Raw genomic sequence first — 26,901 nt, 5'->3', positions numbered from 1 at the left:
TTATCAATATGTTTCAGTACATATGTGTATTTTCAGTCAACATGTTCTTATTTTGCATTGCATTCTGGGATTGGTTTATCTGAAAATGATATATATCATGCTGCCTTAGGATTCTTCCTAATGTTGCTGCCTACATTTTAGAACGGCTTTCACATTGTTTGTCTAGATTGCCAATGATGCATTAAATGCTAATAAGCTAATGCATCACTTTTATGCCTTAAACTATGTATAGTTTGTAACTATTTTTAAGATCATTTTCATTCAAGCAAAATATGCAAGGAAAACCAAGGGTTGGTAAATCTGGTGCTGTTGGTGTGTCTACCCAAGTTCCGCAAACCTTGCATGACTTTATTCACCTTTCATGTCGTCTTTGCCACACGTGATGTTCTTCATTTGAACTCTTAATTCCAGGAAATTTAGGGTTGTATTCAATCGAATTGTCTTTGAAACATCAAAAGCGACTGCTGCTGCTTGATGTTTTGTAATGATACAGTTTTATGCCATCTCAAGCACAAAAATCCATATAACGCTTGTGGTTTTTGCTTGCACAGTAATGGTGTATTGTCATTAGTCTACTATTTTTGCCCATTTGTATTTCCCATTTGTTTAAATCAAAATCTTGTGTAATCAGAGTGCCTTTCTCTGGCAGATGCATAATTTTGGAGTGAATGCTTTGCAGTGCATGGCTGGTGTTAGCATTGCTTTGATAGCTCTTCGCTGTGTGTAGCTTGATATCATTTGCCATCCATATTGACGCAGACATGCGCGCAAACAAACGTCTCAGACTGACGACACAGTGACGCACTCATACTGATACACGTAGGCTGCTTCTCTCTGTCACACACACACACATGCACACTCAGAGGGTTTCTTAGACAAGTGACAAGCATGCATATGTAATCTTCTCTAATCTTGTGGTGATTGGACAAGACATGATCAATTCCGTTCAGTCCTGCTCAAAGACCACCAGGCTGATAAATTACATTGTATCTGTCAGTACGTGTGTGTTTGACCTAGGGATCACCCCATTCCGGTGATCCACTGCCTATTTAAAAAAAAAAGAAAAGAAAAAAGCCATTTCTAACCCATACTGCAATAGAAAACTGATCCAAAATTTGTAGAATTTCTTGTGATTTATTTAGTAATTCCCATTACAGAAATCAGATATATGGCAAGCAATACATGTAAAACGCATATACATATACATATACAAATGTCCATGTATAGTACAGTTAACACTGATATGAAAATATTCATATTTGTACTTGATGTATTTTAAGCATACACTACCAGTCAAGAGTTTGGAATAATTAAGATCTTTTTTCTTGTTTTTGATATACGTCTCTTATGTTCACCAAGTCTGCAATTGTTTGAATGAAAACAGTAAAATCAGTAATATTGTGAAATATTATTACAGTTGTTTTCTATTTTAATATATTTGAAAAATGTACTTTATTCCTGTTATGGTAAAGCTGAATTTTCAGCAGCCATATCTTTAGTCGTCAGTGTCACATGATCCTTCAGAAATCATTCTAATATTTTGATTTGGATTTAAAGAAATGTTTCTTTTTCATCAATGTTCAAAACAGTTGTGCTTTAGTTTTTCAGGATTCTTTGATTAATAGACAGTTCAAAAGAACAGCATTTATTTGTAAGATAAATCTTGTAGCAATATAAATGTCTTTACTGTCACTTTTGAAATATTTAGTGTATATATTTTGCATGTAATTTCTGCCATATACCAGATTTCCGTATAGGGACAGTTAGAGCTAATGCTTTTGCTGTTTCTTATGTTTTTGGTAATTGCTATTATTAGTGTGCACTTGATTGTGCTAAATTTTAAGTTGCTTAGATAAGAAAATGCTTGCTAAAATATTTTTAAGGCTGTGGCAGTTCCAATTATACTCCAAACCAATAGGATATTTTTGTTCCATCTCTTTTCATTAGCTGAGCTGGAAAAGGAGTCATTTTAGAGAATCAGGATGTGACTAATGAGTCAACTTCTAAAATATTAGAGGACCAATCCACATGCGTAGAGATTTCAAATACTCCAGGTTTATTTCTAGAGTGTATTGTTTAGAGGACAATTTTCACCATAAACTTTCAGCATTAAAGGGATAGTTCACCCAAAAATGAAAATTCTGTCATCATTTACTCACTCTCAAGTTGTTCCAGACCTGTATAAATTTCTTTGTTCTGTTGAACACAAAGGAAGATATTGGGAAGAAAGTTTGTAACCAAGCAGATCTCGCCTCCCATTGGCTACCACAGTAGTTTTTTTTCCTACTATGGTAGTCAATGGGGGGCAAGATCTGCTTGGTTACAAACATTCTTTCTTTGTGTTCAGCAGAACAAAGAAATTTATAGAGGTTTGGAACAACTTGAGGGGGAGTAAATGACAGAATTTTCATTTTTGGGGAACTATCCCTTTAATCTCCATCCTGAGCAGGAATGGAAGGAAGAAGTGTATTTTAGACTCCATTATCATGAAGGCCACATACACTACACATGATAAATCATCAATGAGATGATGTTCTGATAGTCTTGTTATGCTGGTTGGATTTAGTAGTTCGTATATATATATATATATATATATTTTCCTTAATACCTGGAAACAAAATCATTTGCAATTCCATGCATGTTGTGTCTGGTACACAGCCATTATCTGCCATTATGCTGCTATCAAGCGTACTTTTCATATACAAACAATAATGTATTTTCTCTCCCTTTCATTCTTTCAGGAGCCACAAACTACCGTGATCCACAACCCAGTGGACAGAAACAAGGTAATAGGACATATTTCTGTTTCAAGCAGTGGCTTGATGCCATGAATGCAACTGTCCAGTCTGAAAGTGATTCATAAGGATCCTTTCACATTTCTCCAGGAGTCTACAGAGAGTGCCAACACGACTATCGAGGATGAAGACCTTAAAGGTAAAGCTTGACGTCTCTCTGCCTGTGTGTCTGCCCGTAGACCTGCCGTTTGTTGCTGTTATCCCTCCTCGATATGTCTTCCATCTGTGCTTCTCCTCAGTCATATGTACATTCTTTCTTGTTTACTTTCCTCACCGAATTTGTACTCAAGTTCTGCCTGTTGCTACCATTCTCTCCCCCCCTTCATCCTTCGTTCGTTTCCCCGCTTAAGGGTGTCTGTTTCAGTATTTCTTGTCGAGTGTGCTATTTGAAATGTCTTCTTTTTCGTTTGTCCTGCTCCTGTTGTTTCTTCCTCTCATTGGTTCAATGTACAGCCAGACGCTTTGGAAACCTCAGCATTAATTCAATCTGGCAACCCGCGGGCCGCCCGCAAAACTCCGAGCCCAAGCAGGCGCCCAACTCCTCGGTGCAGAGTAAGTCCGTAACGGGCAGGAGACAAAATCACCCCGTCCTCCCCTAACGTCGTTCAAATGCTTCGAACCCCCCTGTATGAACGAGAGGCCCCTCAACAACTAAGGATATTCTTTAATTTACAACTTCATTCTTCATCAATGCTCCAATGTTTTAATCCATCCAGCTGCTTCTATCAGACACATGTTTGTGTGTGCCTTTTCTTCATGGACTGATTTTTAAGACTTTGAAAGGCCAAGAAAATCATAAATCACAGTAGTTTTAGAAGAAACATCAGATTCTAATTTAGATAAGCATTAAAAACACATGAAAAAACACACAAATTCCAGTCTGTGAAGGAGAGGGAGACATAGACGTGTGTAGCATGTGTTAGAAAGGCCTGATGGATTAAAAGCAAATCTCTGAATCAATATGAGAGATGCTCAAGTAAATGGGAAATCGGGTTTTAATGTGTAAGTACCAGAACATTCTTTCAATGTGCTCTTCATGAAAGACACCCTCTCAACGTCTCAAATGCCCTCGACGTGGGAGAAAGACCCTTCTTTTGCCTTTAGTGCTCTTCACTCAATGCAGAAAATCACCTGACTGCCTTTTAGGTGCTTGAGGCCTTCCGGATGCACCACTAACAAACCTCTTCTTACTCAAAAGATTGTTCAGTTGACCTTTTGCCCCTGTGTCCTATTCCTAATATGGAGAGATCCACTGCACTTGCTCCGTTATCCCATCCTGCTCCATGCCTGAGAGCCTGATGTTTGCTCCTCCTTTTTAGTATCTCTCCCCCTCCCACCAGTCCAACCTGAAAAAATGAAAAAATTCTAACCCTTTATTCAGACAAATAGAATCACTTTGGATTTGTTCAAGCTCAGTAATATGGAATGGACCTAAACCAGTATTGGAAGGACAATACGCTGTTTTTCAACGTCAGATTCTGTTTGCACTTTATGTTGACATGACCATATGACAAAATGCATTTTGTCTAGAGTCTGTGTTTCACATGATGAAAAAAATTGCTTATATTATTTTAGGGCTGTTAATAGATTTAAAATATTACACGATTCAATCAGATTCATTAATCATAATCATTCATATTTTCCGAGAAAGCCCTCAAATTAAGATGTTATTGTGAAAGCACTGAATAGTTCAGTTCAGAAAGTGGATTTATAATTTTTAAATACTGTAATTAATCACACTAAATTAACACAATTTACAGTTGACAGCCCTAATTCTTTTATTGTTGTCATGGTTTTTAGACCAAAACCATTTCGATATCTTATGAAACACAGAGGAGAATGGTGTTTCCACATATGCTAACAGTGGCATTATGCTGAATAATGAAAATGATGTTGAAAAAAGGTCCCATGTTACAAAGCATGTCCATTGTTAGAGAAAACAAGCATTAGATGGAATGCTTTTCTGAAGAAAAGTAAAGTCCTCTTTTTCTCGTTTGAAAGCCGCAAACCCTTTTCCATCTCATTTGTCATTCAGTGCCTTCCGGGCGAAAGACATCAGCTAGAAGACGTATCCATTCCTTTTTTTCTTTTCATCTATTAATTTGCAGACACCATAAACTCAGTGCTGGAGAATGATATAATTAATATTTCACATTAAATGAACTGTTAAATATTAAAAGTACAAAGTACATTTAACGTCTTTTTGCCCGGTGGGCTGGAATTATTATGTCATCATCAGTAGACGTAGATACATTGCACTAGTTTTATTTGGTGCTTTCATAAGAAATTGCCATTTTGACCAATTATGAGCCATCTTTTTGCTGTCCCTTAGCTTGCCAAGTTATCAATAAAGGTAATTTTAAACTTTAATACTTTGAATGAAAGTGTTGCCTGTGATTTTTCTACCAGTAAACACTGCTCATTCTGAAACTCATCGTAGAACACTAGGAGTGCTGGTATACGCTTTCCTTTGGGTGCCCTTTGTTTATCGAGTGTCAAAATTGCCTCTTTTTAATAATACAGTAAACAGAACTACTACAGATTGTAAATAGACATATAAAATTCATACATCCTCTCTGTAAGCCAATTAGGGCTGGGCGATATAAATAAATAAAGCAAAAAAATAACATTTTGTTGATACTCAGAATATATCTTGATATTTATGTACAGTATTTGCTCTGAAATCACTTAAAGGGTTAGTTTACCCAAAAATGAAAAATTGTCCCATAATTTACTCACCCTCAAGCCATATGACTTTCTTTTTTCAGCCAAACACAATCGGAGTTATATTAAAAAATATTCTGGCTCTTTCAAGCTTTATAATGGGAGTGAATAGTAACAGTTATTTTGAAGCCCAAAAAAGCACATCCAGCCATATTAAAAGTAATCCATATGATTTTATGGGGTTAATAAAGGCCTTCTGAAGCATTTTTGTAAGAAAAATATCCATATTTATAACTTTATAGACTATAATCACTAGCTTCTGGTAACGTCCAATCACGCGTTCATGAGAGAGTCGAGTTCTGGCGTATGACATAGGTTGTTGGAGTAGCGTAAGCTTAGGTGAGAGTAGACGCCTCTCGCTGTTCAAACAAATATGGCTGGGCAACAAACTCAAGCTCCTCAGACATTTCTCTTTAAAGGAACTCTCCACTTTTTTTGAAAATAGGCTCATTTTCCAACTCCAGTTGAGTTTTACCGCTTTCGAATCCATTCAGCCGATCTCCGGGTCTGGCGGTACCACTTTTAGCATAGCTTAGCATAGTTCATTGAATCTGATTAGACCGTTAGCATCTCGCTCAAAATTGACCAAAGAGTTTCGATATTTTTACTATTTAAAACTTGACTCTTCTGTAGTTACATCGTGCACTAAGACCGACGGAAAATGAAAAGTTGTGATTTTCTAGGCCGATATGGCTAGGAACTATACTCTCATTCCGGCGTAATAATCAAGGAACTTTGCTGCCGTACCATGGGTGCAGCAGGCGCAATGATATTACGTAGTGCCTGTGACCCCCTTCTTGCACAGGGAGCGTGCCTTGCAACCATGGAGACATTTGTGAGAGACGCTGCATAATATTATTGCGCCATATTTAACAAGTTATGAAGTTAAATATCTAGCTTCCGCCATACCACCTTCCGTATTCTACTTACGAAGAAAGTGTAAAACTCTTGCAGTTCAAAAAGCTTATGCCATGTCCTACGCCTTTCCTATTCAACTTACGGAAAAAGCTTAACTGATGTGACGCCAGTTCCGGTTTTTTTTTGTAATTTGAATACGAAAGGTACTTCATAACTTGTTAAATATGGATTTTTTTTTTTTTTTTACTCAAACACATCGCTTCGCTTCAGAAGGCCTTTATTAATGAGCCATATGGATTACTTTTATGATGGATGGATGTACTTTTTTGGGCTTCAAAATCGCGGTTATTATTCATTCCCATTATAAAGCTTTGAAGTGCCAAAATATTTTTTAATATAACTCCGATTGTGTTTGACTGAAAGTCATATACAACTATGATGGCTTGATGGTGAGTAAATTATGGGATAATTTTTGGGTAAGCTATCCCTTTGAAAGAACCCCTCTTTTAATTAATCAAAGCAGGTGTTTCATTAAATGAACACAAGAAAAAGTATATTTAGTTTTTATTTAAATGCATCAATATGTCAATAATTTACCTACATTTATTATGCAATGCAGGAACTTCCTTTGAACCTGTCTGGGTGATGGTCAATTTGATCTGATTCACTGCAATGAATCAAACTTATCAAAATCAACATTTTGTTACTTAAGTTTAAATCAGAGACACCATTAAAACACTCTTATATTCATGAATTGTTAGACAAAAAAGAATTGTAAAAACTTGTCTAATCACATCATCTTTAATACGCTTTTTATTTGGCCATTACGTTTTTTAAAGTCATTACAATATATATAATTCATTGCAAATATTCAATATATCGCCCAGCCCTAAAGCCAACTAATAACTGAAAAGACAGAAGCAATAAAGGTTCACTGTAAAAAATTTTCTGGTGCTTTCTAAACAAAGGTTTGCATTTTGTGGATTGCATAAATTCAGTCAAGCTTTGAAATAAGTTGGGATGTTAATTAATAATTGTGATTTTCGTGCCGCGAGGATGTCTGACTCACATGCTAGACGTCTCTGTGTGTTTCAGCTCGAAAGCAGGAGATCATAAAGGTGACCGAACAGCTGATTGAATCCATAAACAACGGCGACTTTGAGGCTTACGCGTGAGTGAACACACAAACCCTTAAGAACACTAATGCATTGCTTTATTTTCTCTTGATTACTGAGATTATATTTAACGGTCACCTTTTCACAACAGGTGCTCCGTCTTTAATTAGAACCAAGCCTCATTTAATTACACCTTTTGATTGGCAGATTGGAGATCAGAAGGAAATTCACATGATATCAGCGACCACATACGTTCAAAATTGGAACGTTCCTGGTGCTTTTGTACCCACAAAACAAGACTTTTAGCTATACTTTCTGCTCTTTTTCTCACAGAAAGATTTGCGATCCTGGTCTTACTTCCTTTGAGCCAGAAGCTTTGGGAAACCTGGTGGAGGGACATGACTTCCACAGGTTCTACTTTGAGAATGGTATCTAGACCAATATCTTGAAAACAATATCTGGAAGAGTTTTACAACGGAATTTTAATCACTGTATTATCTTTGTCTTTTCCTTTAGCTCTGTCTAAAGGTAATAAGCCTGTACACACTATCCTGCTGAACCCCCACGTGCACCTGATCGGGGAGGATGCGGCATGTATCGCGTACATCCGTCTGACCCAGTACATGGATGGCAGTGGGATGCCACGCACCATGCAATCAGAGGAGACCCGCGTCTGGCACCGTCGAGATGGCAAGTGGCTGAACATACACTTCCATCGCTCTGGAGCCCCCAGTGTGCCCATCAAGTAAGACTCATAGAGTGTTTCTACTGTTTAGTTTATATAGTTTATAATGATATTGATCGCAAAAGGGTCATTCTAATTTAGTTGATCATACTATCTGTAAGTGACAGTAAAGACATTTATAATGTTACAAAAGATTTATATTTTAAATAATGCTGTCAAATCATTTCATCGCAAGTAATCATGTCTAACATAAGTTTGTAAATATATAATATATGTATGTATATACACACACACACACACACACACACACTAAGAATAATAACAGGTCATTCTTATTCATTTGTGTCCCGATTATACAGGTCAATCAAACAAAAGATTTTTATGCTCACCCAGGCTGTTTTTTTGATCAAAAATACAGTAAAAACAGAAATATGCTGAAATATTAATTGAAATAAATTTAAAATGAACTGTTTTCTATTTTAATATATTTTAAAATATTTATTCCTGTGATGGCAAGCAGAATGTTTAGAAGTCATTAATCCAGTTTCACATGATCAACTCAACTCTACTTTATTTATAGAGTGCTTTCAACACCACAAGTGGAGCCAAAGTGATGTACAGAGAAAGATAAAAGAGAAAATAAAAACAAAAACAATGCAAACATATGACATACACAGCTTACAAAGCATGTTCAAATGCTAAAGAAAACAAATAAGTTTAAGGCGCACTCTGAAATACCTCCAATGCAGGGGAAAGATTTTACAGACAGAGGAAGATCTTTCCAGAGCCTAGGAGCTGCAACAGAGAATGCCCGATCACCTTTACATTTTGAACGAGATCGCGGAACCATAAGGAGCAATTGATCATTTGAGCACAGAGATCTACTGGATTGACAGAGACTGATTAAATCAGTAACATACTCTGTGCTAGGCCATTCAGAGCCTTAAAGGGTTAGTTCACCCAAAAATGAAAATTATGTCATTTATTACTTACCCTCATGTCGTTCCACATCCGTAAGACCTTCATTCATCTTTGGAACACAAATTAAGATATTTTTAATAAAATCCAATGGCTCAGTGAGGCCTGCATAGCCAGCATTAACACTCCCTTTTTCAATGCCCAGAAAGCTACTAAAAACATATGTAAAACAGTTCATGTGACTACAGTTGTTCAACCTAAATATTTTAAAGCGACGAGAATCATTTTTGTGCACCAAAAATAACAAAATAGCGACTTTATTCAACAAAATCTTGTGATGGGCGATTTCAAAACACTGCTTCATGAAGCTTGGAAGCTTTACGAATCATTTGTTTCGAATCAGTGGTTCAGAGCGCCAAAGTCAGTAAACGAGGCTTCGTTACGTCAAGTGTTTTGAAATTTTTTTAATGGTTCACGTGACTTTGGCCGTTTGATACACGCTCCGAACCACTGATTCGAAACAAATGATTCGTAAAGCTTCGAAGCTCCATGAAGCAGTGTTTTGAAATTACCCATCACTAGATATTGTTGAATAAAGTCGCTATTTTGTTATTTTTGGCGCACAAAAAGTTTTCCCGTCGCTTTATAATATTAAAGTTGAACCACTGTAGTTAAATGAACTGTTTTAAATTTGTTTTTAGTAGCTTTCTGGGCATTGAAAAAGGGAGTGTTATTGCTGGCGATGCAGGCCTTACCGAGCCATCGGATTTTATTAAAAATATCTTAATTTGTGTTCCGAAGATGAACGAAGGTCTTACGGATGTGGAACGACATGAGGGTGAGTAATAAATGACATAATTTTCATTTTTGGGTGAACTAACCCTTTAAAAACATACAACACCTTGTAAGGAATTCTGTATCATATGGGTCCCAGGATACAACCCCAGGCAGTCATAAACCTCCTCTACACACCCCCTATTACCAAATAAAATCATCTCTGTCTTATCCTCATTCAATTGGAGAAAGTTATTTGCCAACCAGCACTTAACCTCAGTCAAACATTCACGCAGGGTCTGAATGGCACATTTATTCCCATGTTTCAGTGGCAGATAAATTTGAGAATCATCCGCATACAGATGATTTACAGATGACCCAAATTTCTCAAAAATAGAACCTAGGGGGAGCATATAAAGGGAAAATATAATTGGTCCCAGGATAGAACCCTGAGGAACCCCACACACAAGAGAAGCAACAGTAGAAGAATAATCCCCTATACTAACTGAAAAGGTCCTATCTTCCAAATAGGAAGAGAACCATTTCAGAGCTAACCCCTGAATACCAACCTGATCCCTAAGACGATCAGTGAGAATATTATGATCAACTGTATAAAATGCCGTGGTAAGATCTAACAGAAGTAGAACAACACAGTTTCCAGAATCAACGCCTTGTAGGATGTCATTAGAGACCCTTAAAAGAGTAGACTCTGTACTAAGGCCAGCTCTAAAACCTGACTGGAATCTATCTAAAAATTTTATCCTCATTAAAAAAATTATTAAGCTGTGCATACACATTTTTTTTCTAGTATCTTAGATATAAAAGGCTATTTCGAAACGGGGCAAAAACTACTCGTCAAAGGGGTCTAAGCCGTTTTTTTTTGAGAAGGGGCTGAATAACTGCATGCTTAAAACTAGCCGGAACAACACCAGATGACAAACTAAGATTCATAATAGACAAAATACTTGGACCAATGAAATCAAGTGATCATTGGTGATCAAATCAATGATCCTTCAGAAATCTTTCTAATATGCTGATTTGGTGCTCAAGAAACAACTTAACCCTCTGGCCCTCTTCGTTTAGGAGTCACACTTGCCTTCTTTATGGTCAAAAGTGACAGAAGCCTTGAAATGTAACTTTTTTGTTTTTTACAGGAAAACCAATGTAATATATTTTTGTTCAATAATATTTTTTGATTATTGTATAAAATTTTGAAGGCATTTTATGATACTATGCAATATTTATACAGTTTTTATTAGCTATTTTTCCCCATTGAAAATAATACACAATTTTTTTCTAGTATATTTTTTAATTATTTTTCAATTAAAGCAGTATTCTATGTTAAAATAGAGACATGGCATTTAAAATCCAATTTTTTGAAGGTAGATTAGTGCCATCTGGTGGGGGTAAAAAGAGAAAAACTTATTTAATGCCATGGTGTAACCACTAGATTCCTATATAGTTCTATATGAAGTGGCTTATAAATTCTCTAATGGTTTTTAGACACAAATACTTATTTTTATTAAGTTTTGGATTTGAATTTAAACTTAGACATTCTCAAAGCCTACTTTTTGTCAAGGTTTAGATTTTTTTTGTTTGAAACGTTGATTTGAAGTGTCGGTTTTTGCATTAATTTTACTACAGTCAAACATGAACACAGAGGAGGGCATTTTGTTACACATAACATCAAAATTCAATAAAAATATAACAAAAAATGAACAGGTATGTTTTATTACACCTTAAATCTGGGTCTGATCTGATTTCAACCTCTTATTTGAGTTTTGGCTCAATTTTACCATATTGGTACAGGCACACTAGTTCATTTGTGTGTCTATAATGGTGTGTTGTGTGTCTATGAATGTGTGTAAGTGAGTGTGTGTTTCTGTTTTGTACTCTCAATGTTTTTGTGTGTAACCTCTTTCTTGCTGTTCATTTTTTTTACTGCTTTGTGGCTGAATTATTGATTGTATTTCACACATTTGCATAAACTTGCTCTGTCTTATAGTCGTGTGTCTATTTTGCACTCTTGGCATTTTAGAGTGTCCCCCCTTCATTGCTGTGCACTTTTTTTCTGCACAGTGGCTGATTTGTAGTTTGTGCCAACAAAAGATTCTCTGAGTTGTCGTATTTTTTCGTATTTCCCATTCATTTCCTATGTCGATCATTTTTGACCGCAAAGAAGGTAAGTGTGACTATTTTTTTTACGACCCTTTAACATGTCCGAATCATGTCCTTGATTTTTTTGTGTGTTCATATTGCTAATGCGACAAAAGTCACCAAGTGTCATCTCATTCCGATGAAGCTACGATTTTTAACATTTCAAAATATAATTTTTTTTGGTCAAAAATGACCGAAGAGGGCACCAAATCAGCATATTAGAAAGATTTCTGAAGGATCATGTGATACTGGATTTCATTCAGCTTTGCCATCACAGGAATAAATAACAATTTAAAATAATTTTCTATTTTAATACATTTCAAATGAATATTTCTTAATATTTTTGTTTTTACTGTATTTTTGATCAAAAATACAGCCTGGGTGAGCATAAGAGACTTCCTATAAAAGTATAAAATCATACTGACCTCAAACTTTTGAATGGTAGTGTATAATCAGGACACAAATGCAGAACTAATGACTTAAGAATGACCTGTTATTGTTGTTAGTGGCTTAGTTGCGCTACATAAAGATATATTGGTCAGAAACATTGATTCATAATTTAGTGGAATTTGATAATACTAATTTAATGTCATGCTTATTTCTAGGTTTTGCTGATGTGTGTTTGTCTGTGTATATTGTTGTAGTTAATGGAATATTAAGCTTCAATATTTCCCCAACTGAGGAGAAACCATCAGCAAAAACCCAACCGTCTGTCAGTCAAGCTGAAGGTGTGTCTCCTAAGCCACACCTTCTTTCCAACAACCACGCCTCTCTCCCTTCCCCCTTGAGGGTCGTTTACATGTTATCGCACATGGACCAGAGAGTTCAAGCATTTTGCTAAAGGTCATCACGTACACCAAAACCTGTGGGCCATTCGCATATATGGACATTATTAAAAGGAGTGTATTTTTAACATTTTATTTTCTGTTTCTTTTTTTAAGCTGTTTTGGTATGCATTTTAAATGTATAGATATGTAAAGAGAATCACCTTTCCCCAAGTCTGTACTGTATTTTTATGTCTATTTATGTGTGTGCAATATATCAAATTTTGAAAGATAAGAATGTTAATATTGAGCTTGCTATTGTTCTGGTGATGTACATATGTCGTGATCGTTCAGATAAAAAATTATAAAATAAAAAATCTTTAAAAAAAAAAAAAAACTTTTAAGAAACTTTTAAAAATACGTACATTAAATTCTGGCTTACAGCAAAATTAAAGATTTTAGTAACCGCTGTCAAAAAGCTTTGTTTATATTCGCTAGCTTACAATGTTTGGCTCCTTAAAGATTCTGATTTACTTTACTTGATTTAAGAGAACTGCAGAATACTAATATGGACTGTGTGTTTACCTTTATGTCATAGAATATGAGAAAAAAAAAAACGATATCAATGAGAATGTAGCATATATGATACATCAAACTGACAAGCATTGGGTAAATGCATGGAGGACTATTTTTTGAATGACCATGCTGTTTTTTTTTTTCTTTGTTTATGTTGTGTAACTCATGGTTTCCTTATCAAATTGTGTTTTATTTCTATCAGTATCATAAGGATTTGATACAATAATGATGATAGTGAATATCATCATTATGATCCAACATATCTAGTATCACCCTTCCTTCAGATCTATGTAGCTTAATTTTCCTATACTGAGTGGCTGTGAAAATATCCTTTGACTTTATATCATGGCTGTGTGAGAAAAATAAATATAAGTAACTTATGAGAAACTACATGTATCATTTTCACACGACGTTTGTGATTTTTATTTATCCTGACATTATTTTCGCCAATAGCAAGAAGAGTGAAAGTGAGCTGAGCCTGATTTACAAGCATGCACACTGCCCCTTAGTGGCGACTTTGTGTCTGTGCGCCACTCAATCGGAAGATGATGTTTTGTCGGAATGGAACGGTCTTCCTTGAGGAAAAACCTCACAACTACTGGACTATGCCAACACCATACTTTCCGTTTTCTCCATGTTCCTTTTTCTCTTCTTAAAGACATTTCCTCTGCTGATACTTACAAAACCTCGACGCCAATATGAGGATGTGAAGAACTACATAATTTGTTGCCATGGTGGCGCTAGCAAATCAACATATTTAATGAAAACTACAATAAAGGTGTGATATGTACTGTATGTTTGATGTCACGTGTCAGCTTTCTCTCCACACACAACCAGAAAATAAACACGAAGGTTGACACTTATACACTTTTATTCTCTTTCAGCCATATACACACACTGCAGCCATGGTATAGTGTTTAAATGTCTTTTTTAAAAGTCATATAGTAAACTAATACATGCCTTTTTAGGATAGATATTTATGTACCATATATATGCATATTTTTATCTCCACAGACATAGAATGCGGATTCAGTAAATCAAACGTGGGCCAGTCACAGTGAAAGTAGTAGCAGTGTTCAACTTAATGACTGCTTTGATAAGAGGATGGCTTTTAATGCTGTTCCAGGGCCAGTTTCCCAAACCCAAATTATTATAAGAGCAACAAAGCAGAGCTGGCCTCAGATCAGCTTTAAAAAACAACCTCTGCTAACACAGCTGTATTAATCTGCAGTTAAAAAGGCAAAGTAATTAGAATATCTCGTGGTACACTCTTCTTCCCAGCAGTCTCAACTGAAGCCAACCTGTGATTTGGTGAATCAGAAAGGGAATATCCACTCGGATGCATCTGTTTGAAGACGCACATAAAGTATATAAACGTAATACATCAAAATAAAACATTCTTTTAAAAATCCTACATCCATTATGCTCACTTCCAAAACCAATAGCATATTTTACCAATCATAAATACCTCAGAGCAAGATTCCTCAACACATACTGATATTGAGCATTATGTACAGAACAAAATTAATATACTTTGAAAATAAAATCACATTTCTATTTTCACACACACACACTCGACCACACATACTCAAAGAAAAGAATAAATTCAGATTGAAAGTTTAAAAATAGAATCATATGCGTAACATTTAACTGATCATTTGAAATTGATTCCACCTTTGCTTCCTGAGTCCCTCTTGAAACGCTTGCCAACGTAAGTTTAAAACTGTAAAGCGTGTTAATGTGATCTATTATAACAAAAAGCTGTAATGAAATGTTTAAACTCCAGTGATGATGATGATGATGATGAAGAAGACTAGAATTGCTACAGATCACAGACACAAAGAGAGGGGTGAGACAGAAAAATGACAGTCATCTAACCATAGAAAGAGTGTTATTAATACAGTAAGTGTCTGCTGCTAGCTAAGCATGCCTGCTAATATCCTTACAGGTGGCTAATGTGATCTACTGTCATTTTAAAAATGCATATTATATATACTCTCCATGGACAGAATACACAGACACACAATACCCCAACAGCTGATAAAGAAGGCAAGAAGTTTTCAGACATCTCAACTGTTGAGATCAAAAGAGCATGTCATGATGTGGCGATATAATGCAATGATATTCAATAGTCGTGGTAGGCAGTGCAGCACAGGTTCTGTTAGTTCGAGCTTAAATGTTCTGAGAATGAACGACCAGGACTTTTTTTCTTTTTCTGTTTTGATAAAAACATTTTGGTTATTGTGATTTTTTTCTTCTTTTTTCTTTTGTGTGTGAGTGTATTTGTATTCATTATTTCATAATTGAGGGATTTAAAAAGCAAAGGAAAGGAAAGGAAAGGAAAGAACACCCTTTGGTCACAATGAAAGACAGATAAACACTCATGGTGAACTGGGGAAAATAAGGAGCGAGAAAATATAGTCCATTGACTTAAACTGGGCAAACATCCAGTTTGACTGGACAGGAAGACTGGAAGTGGCAGGAGTGAAGTGCACTCTGGGATTGCATGAGCATGGTGCATAGGAGTGGTTAGGAGGGCGGACAGGCTCAAAGAGAGGAGCAATGGAGATTGGGAGAGGAAAATGAAGGGGGAAACCATCACTCTTCAGCTTCCTCTCTCTCAGTCATTTTGGGCACAGTAGTGGTGAATGAGGTGATGGAGGTGATGCTGTAGGTTGTCATGGGGCTCAGATCGATCGTCTATCTGCTCCACGCACACCCGCTTCTGTCCCCCAGCATCCCTCACTACTGATCTCCTGTGGGTCCTAGACTTCTGCATCCTCGTCCTGTGAGTGAGAAAGAAAGATTGATCAGTGTCTTAAAGGGCAGAAATTGATGTTTTAGGTCCTTACAAAAGGTTCCAAGTGGAAAAAAACATCGAAATCCCATAGTACTTCTGTGTAAAGTCAGAATACTGACAGGAAAGAGGAAGAAAATTGTTATTAGAGTAATAAAGATGAAAAGACATGCTTTGTTAACAAATATACACACACTGACACCAAATATAGAAATTCTAAACTCATTTGCATGAACATTACACACACTACCTTTCAAAAGTTTGGAGTCAATAAGACTTTTTAAAAAGAAATTATTACTTTTATTTAGCAAGGATGCATTTAATTGATCAAAAGTGACTAAAGACTTTCGCATTGTTACAAATTTTAATTGTTAATAAATTTTACATTGTTACAACTAAATGCTGTTCTTTTGAACTTTTTTATTCATCAATGAATCCTAAACAATATATCAGTTTCCACAAAATTATTAAGCAGCACAAGCATTTTCAACTGTGATAATAATAATAATAATATTATTATGTTTTTTTGAGAATCAACTCAGAATTTTAGATTGGTTTCAATAATAGAAGGATCATTTGACATTGAACACTGGAATAATATCTGCTGAAAATTTAGTTTTGCCATCACAGGAATAAATTAAATAAATAAAAAATTACAATATGCAAAAAACAAAACAACAATATATATATATATATATATATATATATATATATATAAAACAATGTTTTACTGTATTTTTGATCAAATTAATACATTGATGAGCATAAGAGACTTATTTAAAAAAATAAAAAAATAAAATAAATAAATCTTACTGACCTCAAACTTTTGAATGATAGTGTAGATAAAGTTTTTTTCCCCCTTCTACTTGCCCCCCAATTTCACACTTTTATACTAATATGCACACAAACGTCATGCCCGTCTCTCAAACCTCCTGATCACAGATCCATCAGGCTGCAGTATTTCCTGCTCTACCACTCGAGGGATCTGCACCTTCCTAAAACCTCCAAAGTAGCTTAGAGCCTGAGGGAATGAGGCACACACTACATTAACACTAAATGAGCCCTGATGAAAAGAGACACAAACATGAAGGAGAAACTACAGTATTTGGGTATGATGGACTGTTACAGCAGAGGATGCCTCAAAAGTTTATAGCTGAGTTCAAAATGACATATAAACAGAATTATTTCTGCAGTATTTACAACTGTACAGTATGTGAATTTCCTGTATGCATGGAGTACCTGGATGACCTACATTTATATAATAGGCATAATGTTGAGACAGTTCAAACACTGCAATTTTTGGAATCTTTCCCTCAAAATAATGCTAAGCTTGAAAATCTGATTGTTGTAAAGATGTCAGAAATGACTGTTGTGTTTGGCAGCTCACCTGGGTGAAGTCATCCCGGGCAGAGGGCAGGTCTGTGGCGAGGAAAGTATTCCCTTCATGCTTTTCCAGCTGTTCTCCATGTACCACCGTTGTTTGGACCACCTGTCTGACATCCTGACCAACAGCAGACTCCCCCTTTGAAGCTGACATGCCATCTTGCTCATGGAAAGTCACCTGAAATTAAACAAAAGACACCTTTTTAATTCAGCAGAAGTGCCAATAATTGATTAAGTGAACTAAATCAAGTGTAGCGTCTGGATCGATCAAACACACAATTGTAAAAGTCAATCTTCACAACATGCAGACTCCATGTCTGGCCCCCCCACTGAGAACTATCACCATTTGCTCCCCACATACATTTCAAAGACACTTGGGAGATAATGCCTGATCAGAAAAGTAAAGGCCACAAGAATCATACATTCGGCCCACAGAAATGACATATTTTCCACTAATTCACTGAGAAGTTTGCTTAAAGGAATGAACATGCATTTCCCCAATACATTTTGTGTATTATTAATGTGTATATTGTTCTTTTGTATATTGTATAGTGTTATGCATGCCTGAAATTTGGAACTACTAGATAATGTAGTTCATCTACAGCAGTTGGTGTTTCATGTTTAATGACTCACATTGTTTAATGACTCACACTTTGGTGGACATCATCTCATACAATGCATTGTATATTTGTTATATTTATCAGAGTATAAATGGACACAAACTGCATAGCTTACGCCCCTCATGCAAATGATTTCACTTTCAACCAAAGAAACTCCCCCGCCAGAGAATTGCACCTTTCTCATTGGTCAAGCCAGAACTCAAAGGTGTGAGTTCTGTAGAGGTTAAAAAGCGTGAGACGCGCAGCCGGGCGGGCAGGCCTTATTCACTTCAAGCCATGCGCAACTTCTTCGACAACAGGGTCAAATTAACAGCACAAGTTTGTCGTCATTTTCTTCATTCAACGCAGAAGATATTGATTACAACTTCAGCACCATCTGACCGAACTATCATGAATTTCTCCTGCAGATCCGGACGCTCCTCAACAGCTAAGGCAATTTGCAAGTATTGCACATTTGAACACTAAACGGTGATTTAGTATGAAGTTTGAACCCCTGTGTTAACAAAGGTGCTTTAGAGTGAGAAACTGATGGTTCTTCCAGCTCGTTAAATGACTCTTTCAGAGCTCCTTTCCCCTGTTATGCTATGGTTCAAATTCATTTCCACACTCTCATTTCCTATGTATGCATGAGTTGTATGTCTGTGTGTGTTTAGTCTAGCTATATGTTCGTGATTTAGTTAAATAAAACTTGTGTGCACATTCTTGTGAGTTGATTCTGATCTGCTTATAAAACCAATGTCCCTGATAACGATTAAGATCACAGCTACGTGCTAAGAAAGTGATATTTTTCTGTGGCCAGGGAAAATACCCTTTCTGAAGAGTTGATAGACGATCAATACTGAGTGTTCACTGGCCGAACAGATTAATTGATTGTAATATTAATCCAACTACATCAAGTTAATTTGATTAACTGATTCAAATATTTATAATTAATTATAACGAGTTATGATAAATTATTCATATTTCCTTTTTGAGCTAATGCGCTACACAAGTTAACTGTAATCAGAATTACTTTATATTAAATTTAGGTTAAATCGTTTATTTTTTTTATCTTGTATCTCATGATGAGTGGCATCACACACCTCTGTCTCATGTCCTTCGCTCTTCAATACTGTCCTCTTCATTACTTTCGAATATCCATCCCCTGGTGCTGCCTTGACAGGCTGCTGAGCAGAGCCTTCCACCCTCACCTGCTCTGTCTCCACCCCATCAGATGACACACACCGTCGAATGACCTTCCTGGTCACCTGAGCAGGTAAGTGAGTGAGGTAAACACATTTGAATGGAAATAATGCATTTAACATAAGTCCTTCTGGATCAGTTGCTCTTCTCTTAAATTGTACCTGCCCTCAGAGTATCACATTGACAGTGAAAGCAAAGAAAAAAACATTTTAAGTAAATAAAAGTAAAATAAAAATGTAAGACAGAGGTTATCTAGAGGACATTAAAGGATTAGTCCACTTTCAAATAAAAATTTCCTGATAATTTACTCACCCCCATGTCATCCAAGATGTCCATGAGGGTTTTGATGAAAACATTCCAGGATTTTTCTCCTTATAGTGGACTTCAATGGTCTCCACACGGTTGAAGGTCAAAATTACAGTTTCAGTGCAGCTTCAAAGGGCTTTAAACGATACCAGACGAGGAATAAGGGTCTTATCTAGTGAAACGATCGGTCATTTTCTAAAAAAAATCAAAAGGTATGTGCTTTATAGGCACAAATGATCGCATCACAAGTGCTTCACAAGTGATTTTTTTTAGAAAATGACCGATCGTTTCGCTAGATAAGACCCTTATTCCTCATCTGGTATCGTTTAAAGCCCTTTGAAGCTGCACTGAAACAAGACCATTGAAGTCCACTATAAGGAGAATAATCCTGGAATGTTTTCATAAAAAACCTTAATTTCTTTTCGTCTGAAGAAAGAAGAACATGGACATCTTGGATGACATGGGGGTGAGTAAATTATCAGGAAATTTTTATTTGAAAGTGAACTATTCCTTTAACAAGAAAACTCAGATTATGGATGGATGGATAGAAAGGTACTGTAGATGGACTGACGGAGGGACTGGATGGATACTGCGAATCTTGGATGTTTACCTTCTTCACAACCAAGTTTCCCTGTGCATCTGTCCATTGCTCTTCTGTTACAGACTGTGGAGGAATATCTGGAACATCACCCTGCAAAAGAAACCAGACACACAATCAAGACATGTCACTTGCTAAAGCAGTGTTCACCATTAGAGGAAACAGCTGCCCTGGCTTGGGTAAAGGTTAGGGTTAGCAAAAGAGGAATAATAAAGAAATAGTATTGAAAATATTCATCCAACATAGAAAGAACAACACATCCTGTAGAAGTTGTCCATTTTATGATGATCAAGGGTCAACTACTCCAGCAGTATAGTATATGGGAAAGCATATATGGCTCTTAGTTTAAAATGGACAAATTCTACCAACAATTAAGGAGCAGGGAGGTTAAGTCACAGCTGAAAATGCAGGATTTTAAAATCGTGTCAGCTTCTGAAATAAATTTTAGAGCTGCATGAAAAAACATTGCACAACAGTTTGGCACCCAAAGTTGCAAACCAAGTGTTAAGAAACTCTGCTTTCACACTGAACCTCAAAAATAGAGCAAGCAATCCTTAGTTACAGATGTACCTGAATAATTACTCTCCTTCGCACCACTCTGGTGGTCAGCACATCCTCATCAGAGCTATCCGACAGCACACCTAATGCATCATCAATCTCCTAACCAATCCGCATGTATGAAAAATCATGCAATAAAATAAGATTAAAATGTACATGAAATGTATAAAACATAAAAATGTTTATGTAAATATATTTAACAAATGAATGTAATGCTGCCCCCTCTGCTAAAGTAGCATAAGATCAAACATTATTAGAATCTGTCAAATAAATATCAAATATCAATAACAAGGTCAAATGGCAATTTTATTTATTTACTTATTGTTTAATCAACAACACAATGGAAAATAAGAGAAGGGGTAACAAAACATTGTTAACTTGACACACAACATGCACCATTTCTAAACAGACTTCTTATATGAAACAATTATCTGGTAAGCAAGTCACTTCAAAATCCATTGCTTAGTTGTTCTAGTTCTACATATCTATGGAAAATATTTAATTGTTATGTACATTATGATATATTTATGCTTGCAAAATCCTGCATATTTAGACTATATGACCTTACAATGTCATAAATGTAGTACATGCATTAGCACTATCTAAACAAGCTGACAGCGATTATGATGGTGTTAAGGTATGAATGTGACATGATCATGTTTTTTATTTTTGAGTAAAATCAAATTTTTCAGGTTTTACAATCCACCTAATTAGTGAAATTGTTAATTCAAAGAAACCAAACACCATCCCTTCAGCATACTCATTCAGCGGGAAATGGATTAGGGTAGATCAGAGAAGGATGGGGGGGGGGGAGGGAGGTCATGCTGAGGATGCTTACCCTCCTCAGATCATCCTCATCATCATTATACTCAGCCCCTCCTCGAGGAGGAAGCTCCTGAGGAAATTGTGCAGAAGATTCAAGTCTTTTCTGGCTTGAAAAGACTATCTCCTCTGCATCATCGTTGGGTTCTTGGATGATGAGAGAATCCTCAAAATCTTCACTGTCTGATGACCTGATTGACAAACAAGGGCTCTCATGGGATGGTAGTGCTGAGGCACTTCTGACATTTGGTTGTTGTTGCAGTTCATGAATAGTAGACCTCAAGACTTTATTACTAAGTGCCATGGTGCCTTTCCAGGGTTCGTCGTCTTCAGAATAATCTGAGATGGTCTGTTTGCAGTCGAAAAAAGCCTCAATATCAGAGTCATCATGTTGATGATCAATGCTTAGTAAGTCTTTGGGTTTTCGTTTTTCAGTGTTGGCAAGTTTTGGCACATCAGTGTCTTCTAATTCCTTATGTTCACCCAGATCAGTTTGAAATGTAGCTGACTCCATTAATGTTTTTTCAATTGATTTTAGTTCCCCTGTAAATTTGTCTTGGGATACACCAAGAATTAATGAAACACTCACCTCGGAGTTGACTGGTTGATCAGAAAATGGCTGTTCTGGCTGAACTGTTTTCTTAAGTTCCTCAAGCACTAAATTCATGTTAAACACAGAGGGTTCAGAAGAGTCAGAGAGACAACGATCAGAATGTTTTTCCTCTGATTGTTGGGATATTGCACCAGACATAACTGAGTCCGACAGCAGTCGTTTGGAATCTTTGGAAGGTAAGGCCTTGTCACTGCCTTCCTGAGAGTGCAGTAAATCTAGTACTGCCTCCTGGGAAACAGGTTTCTCAACTGCTGGATTCATGTTCAAAGTGAGTTCCAAGGGTTCGGAAGACTCAGAAAGACAGCGTTCAATATGCTTTTCTTCTGACTGTTGGGTTGGACTAGAGATTAATGATTCTGACTGTGGGCGTTTTAAACCTTTGGACACCACTGCCTCATGTGAAACAGTTTTCTTAGTAGTTGCTGATCCAAGTTCAAAAGACTTCTCCTTGAAGTCGAAATGTTGACAAGCTATGACTGTTTCTGACAGTAGTTGTTCGGAATCTTTGGAAGGTAAGGCCTTGTCACTGCCATCCTGAGAGTGCGGTAAATCTAGTACTGCCTCTAGTACTGCCTCCTGGGAAACAGGTTTCTCAACTGCTGGATTCATGTTCCAAGTGAGTACCAAGGGTTCAGAAGACTCAGAAAGACAGCGGTCAATATGCTTTTTTTCTGACTGTTGGGTTGCACCAGAGATAAATGATTCAGACTGTGGCCGTTTTAAACCTTCAGACATCACTGACTCCTGTGCAACAGGTTCCTTAGTATTTGCTGATCCAAGTTCAGAAGACTTCTCCTTGAAGTCAAAATGTTGACAAGCTATGACTGTTTCTGACAGTAGTTGTTCGGAATCTTTGGAAGGTAAGGCCTTGTCACTGCCATCCTTAGAGAGCGGTAAATCTAGTACTGCCTCCTGGGAAACAGGTTTCTCAACTGCTGGATTCATGTTCCAAGTGAGTACCAAGGGTTCAGAAGACTCAGAAAGACAGCGGTCAATATGCTTTTCTTCTGACTGTTGGGTTGCACCAGAGGTAAATGATTCAGACTGTGGCCGTTTTAAACCTTTGGACATCACTGCCTCTTGTGCAACAGGTTTCTCAGTAGTTGCTGATTCAAGTTCAGAAGAATTTTCCCTGAAGTCGAAATGTTGACAAGCTATGACTGTTTCTGACAGTAGTTGTTCGGAATCTTTGGAAGGTAAGGCCTTGTCACTGCCATCCTGAGAGTGCGGTAAATCTAGTACTGCCTCTAGTACTGCCTCCTGGGAAACAGGTTTCTCAACTGCTGAATTCATGTTCCAAGTGAGTACCAAGGGTTCAGAAGACTCAGAAAGACAGCGGTCAATATGCTTTTTTTCTGACTGTTGGGTTGCACCAGAGATAAATGATTCAGACTGTGGCCGTTTTAAACCTTCAGACATCACTGACTCCTGTGCAACAGGTTCCTTAGTATTTGCTGATCCAAGTTCAGAAGACTTCTCCTTGAAGTCAAAATGTTGACAAGCTATGACTGTTTCTGACAGTAGTTGTTCGGAATCTTTGGAAGGTAAGGCCTTGTCACTGCCATCCTTAGAGAGCGGTAAATCTAGTACTGCCTCCTGGGAAACAGGTTTCTCAACTGCTGGGTTCATGTTCAGAGTGAGTACCAAGGGTTCAGAAGACTCAGAAAGACAGCGGTCAGTATGCTTTTCTTCTGACTGTTGGGTTGCACCAGAGATTATTGATTCAGACTGAGGCCGTTTTAAATCTTTGGGCGCCACTGCCTCCTGTGCAACAGGATCCTTATTAGTTGCTGATTCAAGTTCAGAAGACTTCTCCCTGAACTCAAAATCTTGACAAGCTATGACTGTTTCTGGTGTTTGTGGACTGAGGTCAGAGCTACAAAAAGAAGAAGTTTCACTCAGGTGTGCAGTTTCCCTTTGAATCCACATGTCTGGGTCAGTCTCAGATTGGGACAACAGTTCTCTCTTAAAGCCATGACTGTCATCTATGAGAGGTTCAATGGTTGAATCCAATTTTGTATTTACTTTTCCCACCTCAGGACAATATATATCTTCCTGATCATCAGAATGGTCTCCTAAGGTTTCTGGCTTCTGCTCAGGAGACTCTAATAGTTGCAGATATGGTTCCTGTTCACAGGAATCAGTTTGTGGTCCTATCCTAGGATCAACTTTGGGCTCTGAAGGTTGCTGTGGGGAGCTGTTGGTATCAGATTGTTCTTGATTTAAAATTGTGATCTCATGATGAGTAGGTGACTGCAGTAATGCAGAGTCAATTGTAGAAGAGGATTCAACTACATTTTGATCTACTACTCTAAGGCTTTGCAATGAAGCAACTGAATCCAAATCACTAAACTTTTCTGGGGTAAAAAAGACCTGATCTGATTCTGGAGAGCCCTTAATGAGGTCTGGAGTAACTCTTGAAAGCCCTGGATTCACTTCAACACTGTGTGAGAGAGTTTCATCAGTCTCCTTCACGAAAGCATGAGGGGAAAGTGAAGGACTAATATTTTGGCCTAGTATTTGGTTGCTCTCAGGAACCAATCTATCAACTTCACATGGTTTGCTTTCATGGTATGAAGAAGACTGTATGGTGTTTGAATTATTAGATTGAAAGAGTTGTGCCTCTTTGAAGGTTTGTAATGATTTTTCATTGCTTTCTAAATCACTTTTTTCATTGCTTTCTAAATCACTTTTTTCATATACAGGTGACACTTGTTCTTGGAGTTGATTTTCTTCTTCTTGACTCACTGGTGAAGTGTGTTGCAGTAGGTCGGGTACTGTGTGTCCAGGTTCAACTGCTGGCAAAACAACTGAATTTTCACCAGACGAAAATCTCGTAATAGATACCTGACTGAAATCAAAGGCATTTTGAGATGCCTTGTTTGTTGATTGTTGGTGGAATTCGGACTGACTCTTCAAACTGACTGGTGATGAAGAGAGACAAGCATTTTCATTGTCTGAAAGGTCACCCTGAGCTTGATTTTCCTCCTCAGATGCTGCTGAAACCTACGGGATAAATTATATGAGGTATGGAAAAGTATGACATGGAAAAAGAGATGATATTGAAGGGATATTTACAATCAGAGACAAATAACACAGGCAATGACCATCAGTTCATTTTAGAAACATATCCATGTAACCATTCAGTAATAATTTCTATTCAGGCAGGTCAAGAGAGAGCAGTCTAGAATCATCAGGTGAGTGGAGAGTGTTTCTTCCTGGAACAACATTCCTGTATGAACTTTCCTATTTTTTCCCTCTTTTTTTGTCATCTAGAAAACTAAGTCCCTGTGGAAGGTTTCTTGTCAGTAAGGGGTAACCCTCATGTTATGCATCAAATGCACAATGCCATGAACTTACTTCTTCATCTACAGCTTCCTTTGTAGATTCTTTCCTGACCTCTTGAAACAGCCATGGATTGGTGAAGCTTTCCCTAGGAGACATTGAGAGTGGAAAGTGAATGACCAGGTGTTGTACTACCAGAAGACTGATTAACAGATTAACTGTAATCATCACTTTAAATGTCATTTCAGAAAAGTAGCTCTGTGAATCACTCACTGATTGATCTCCAGTTCCTCCATCAGATCCCCATGAATGCTTTCTGAATGAGTGTTTCCCATTGTTTCAGCCCATGAGGGAATGTCAAGGAGAGAGGCCACAGATAAGTCTTCTTCTGACACAGCTGGAGGATGCCTTTGTGAAGTCTCCACTCTCCGCACCACCCGAAGACTGTCAACATCCTCTTGGACCGAGGAGAGAGCTACAAAAGACAAAAAACATCCACTTTGACACTCTAAGACTTTAGATTAAGACTTTTACTTCAAGACTTCTTTTTAAGGTTTACATCTTGCATTTCACATCTATATGCAAAACAAGAATGTGCTTAATGCATTGTCCTACCTTCACTGTGGTCTAAGGTCCTTTCAATCTCTGCATATGTTCTTGAGGTTTGCTCCTGGATTGACTTGTGCATTTGAATCTCAATAAGATGGACAATGTCCATGCGATTTATTTTAGTGAGTCTTTTAATCAATGTATCTTCTGTGGAATTTGAGACATAATTAGAATCTATTATTTAAAATGGATTTAAAGCATTTTTTTATAACATTCTATGAATTTCATTTTGACTGAAAAGAGTGAATAAGAACAGGACTCACCAGTTGCATGCTTTCCTTCTCTCTCTACCCAGCGCTGCAAAAGAGCATGACTCTGCTCTTGTAGTGAATTTGGGTTTTCAGCACGCACTTGCTGAATCTCATCTTCATTGAACTCCAACTCCTTGGCCAGTTCTGAAAAGAAATGTCCACTTATGTATTTGCATCTTGTTGTTGATTTTCTGACAACTTCATACTGACATACTCACCTGTCCAGCTAAAACCTAGAAGGTCAGCAATGATGGCCAAAGTCTCTTCTTTCCTATCTGCATCATCATGCCAGTCCACTGTAAACATCAAAGTATTTTTCATTAATATTTAATGATAGAAATGCATTTAAAACTGAAAAAACCTTCAAATATCAAAATCCCATTCATTTGCTCTATGAACTACTTTGACAGCTAATGGACTATTTATGACTTTATAATGGGATGTGCACTAACGGTATTTGAGATATCACATAAATGTGTGACTAGATTTATTAAGTCTTTATCTCTTTGTA

At 37.0% G+C, this 26,901-nt stretch overlaps 2 protein-coding genes across 27 annotated transcripts in view; one reads left to right on the top strand and one right to left on the bottom strand.

The window, feature by feature from the left end:
• The window catches only part of camk2d2 (calcium/calmodulin-dependent protein kinase (CaM kinase) II delta 2), a 44,273-nt gene extending 30,112 nt beyond the window's left edge, over window positions 1–14,161 (top strand). For 4 of the 14 annotated variants that reach the window (XM_051889237.1, XM_051889231.1, XM_051889203.1 and 1 more), the window contains 8 exons: window positions 2,742–2,786; window positions 2,886–2,934; window positions 3,249–3,347; window positions 5,128–5,148; window positions 7,473–7,548; window positions 7,826–7,920; window positions 8,009–8,237; window positions 12,632–14,161. In XM_051889237.1, the coding sequence (XP_051745197.1) occupies window positions 2,742–2,786; window positions 2,886–2,934; window positions 3,249–3,347; window positions 5,128–5,148; window positions 7,473–7,548; window positions 7,826–7,920; window positions 8,009–8,237; window positions 12,632–12,641 (624 nt within the window). In that variant the 3' untranslated portion in view covers window positions 12,642–14,161. Of the gene's footprint in view, window positions 1–2,741; window positions 2,787–2,885; window positions 2,935–3,248; window positions 3,348–5,127; window positions 5,149–7,472; window positions 7,549–7,825; window positions 7,921–8,008; window positions 8,242–12,631 lie in introns of those variants that run through there. The other 10 variants (XM_051889293.1, XM_051889285.1, XM_051889263.1 and 7 more) reach the window with 4 other exon arrangements.
• Window positions 14,162–14,219: 58 nt separating this feature from the next.
• The window catches only part of ank2a (ankyrin 2a, neuronal), a 79,669-nt gene continuing 66,987 nt past the window's right edge, over window positions 14,220–26,901 (bottom strand). For all 13 annotated transcript variants that reach the window (XM_051889107.1, XM_051889065.1, XM_051889151.1 and 10 more), the window contains 9 exons: window positions 26,609–26,686; window positions 26,403–26,534; window positions 26,146–26,286; window positions 25,804–26,005; window positions 25,606–25,678; window positions 20,265–20,345; window positions 19,249–19,413; window positions 17,551–17,724; window positions 14,220–16,152 (listed from right to left, as the gene is read on the bottom strand). In XM_051889107.1, the coding sequence (XP_051745067.1) occupies window positions 16,132–16,152; window positions 17,551–17,724; window positions 19,249–19,413; window positions 20,265–20,345; window positions 25,606–25,678; window positions 25,804–26,005; window positions 26,146–26,286; window positions 26,403–26,534; window positions 26,609–26,686 (1,067 nt within the window). In that variant the 3' untranslated portion in view covers window positions 14,220–16,131. The remainder of the gene's footprint in view (window positions 16,153–17,550; window positions 17,725–19,248; window positions 19,414–20,264; window positions 20,346–25,605; window positions 25,679–25,803; window positions 26,006–26,145; window positions 26,287–26,402; window positions 26,535–26,608; window positions 26,687–26,901) is intronic.

This window comes from Ctenopharyngodon idella, chromosome 1 (genome assembly GCF_019924925.1).
Source record: "Ctenopharyngodon idella isolate HZGC_01 chromosome 1, HZGC01, whole genome shotgun sequence".
In the NCBI taxonomy this organism is placed as follows: domain Eukaryota; kingdom Metazoa; phylum Chordata; class Actinopteri; order Cypriniformes; family Xenocyprididae; genus Ctenopharyngodon; species Ctenopharyngodon idella.
Note: the sequence above shows the minus strand (reverse complement) of the source record. Positions and strands in the feature narration are given on the sequence as shown.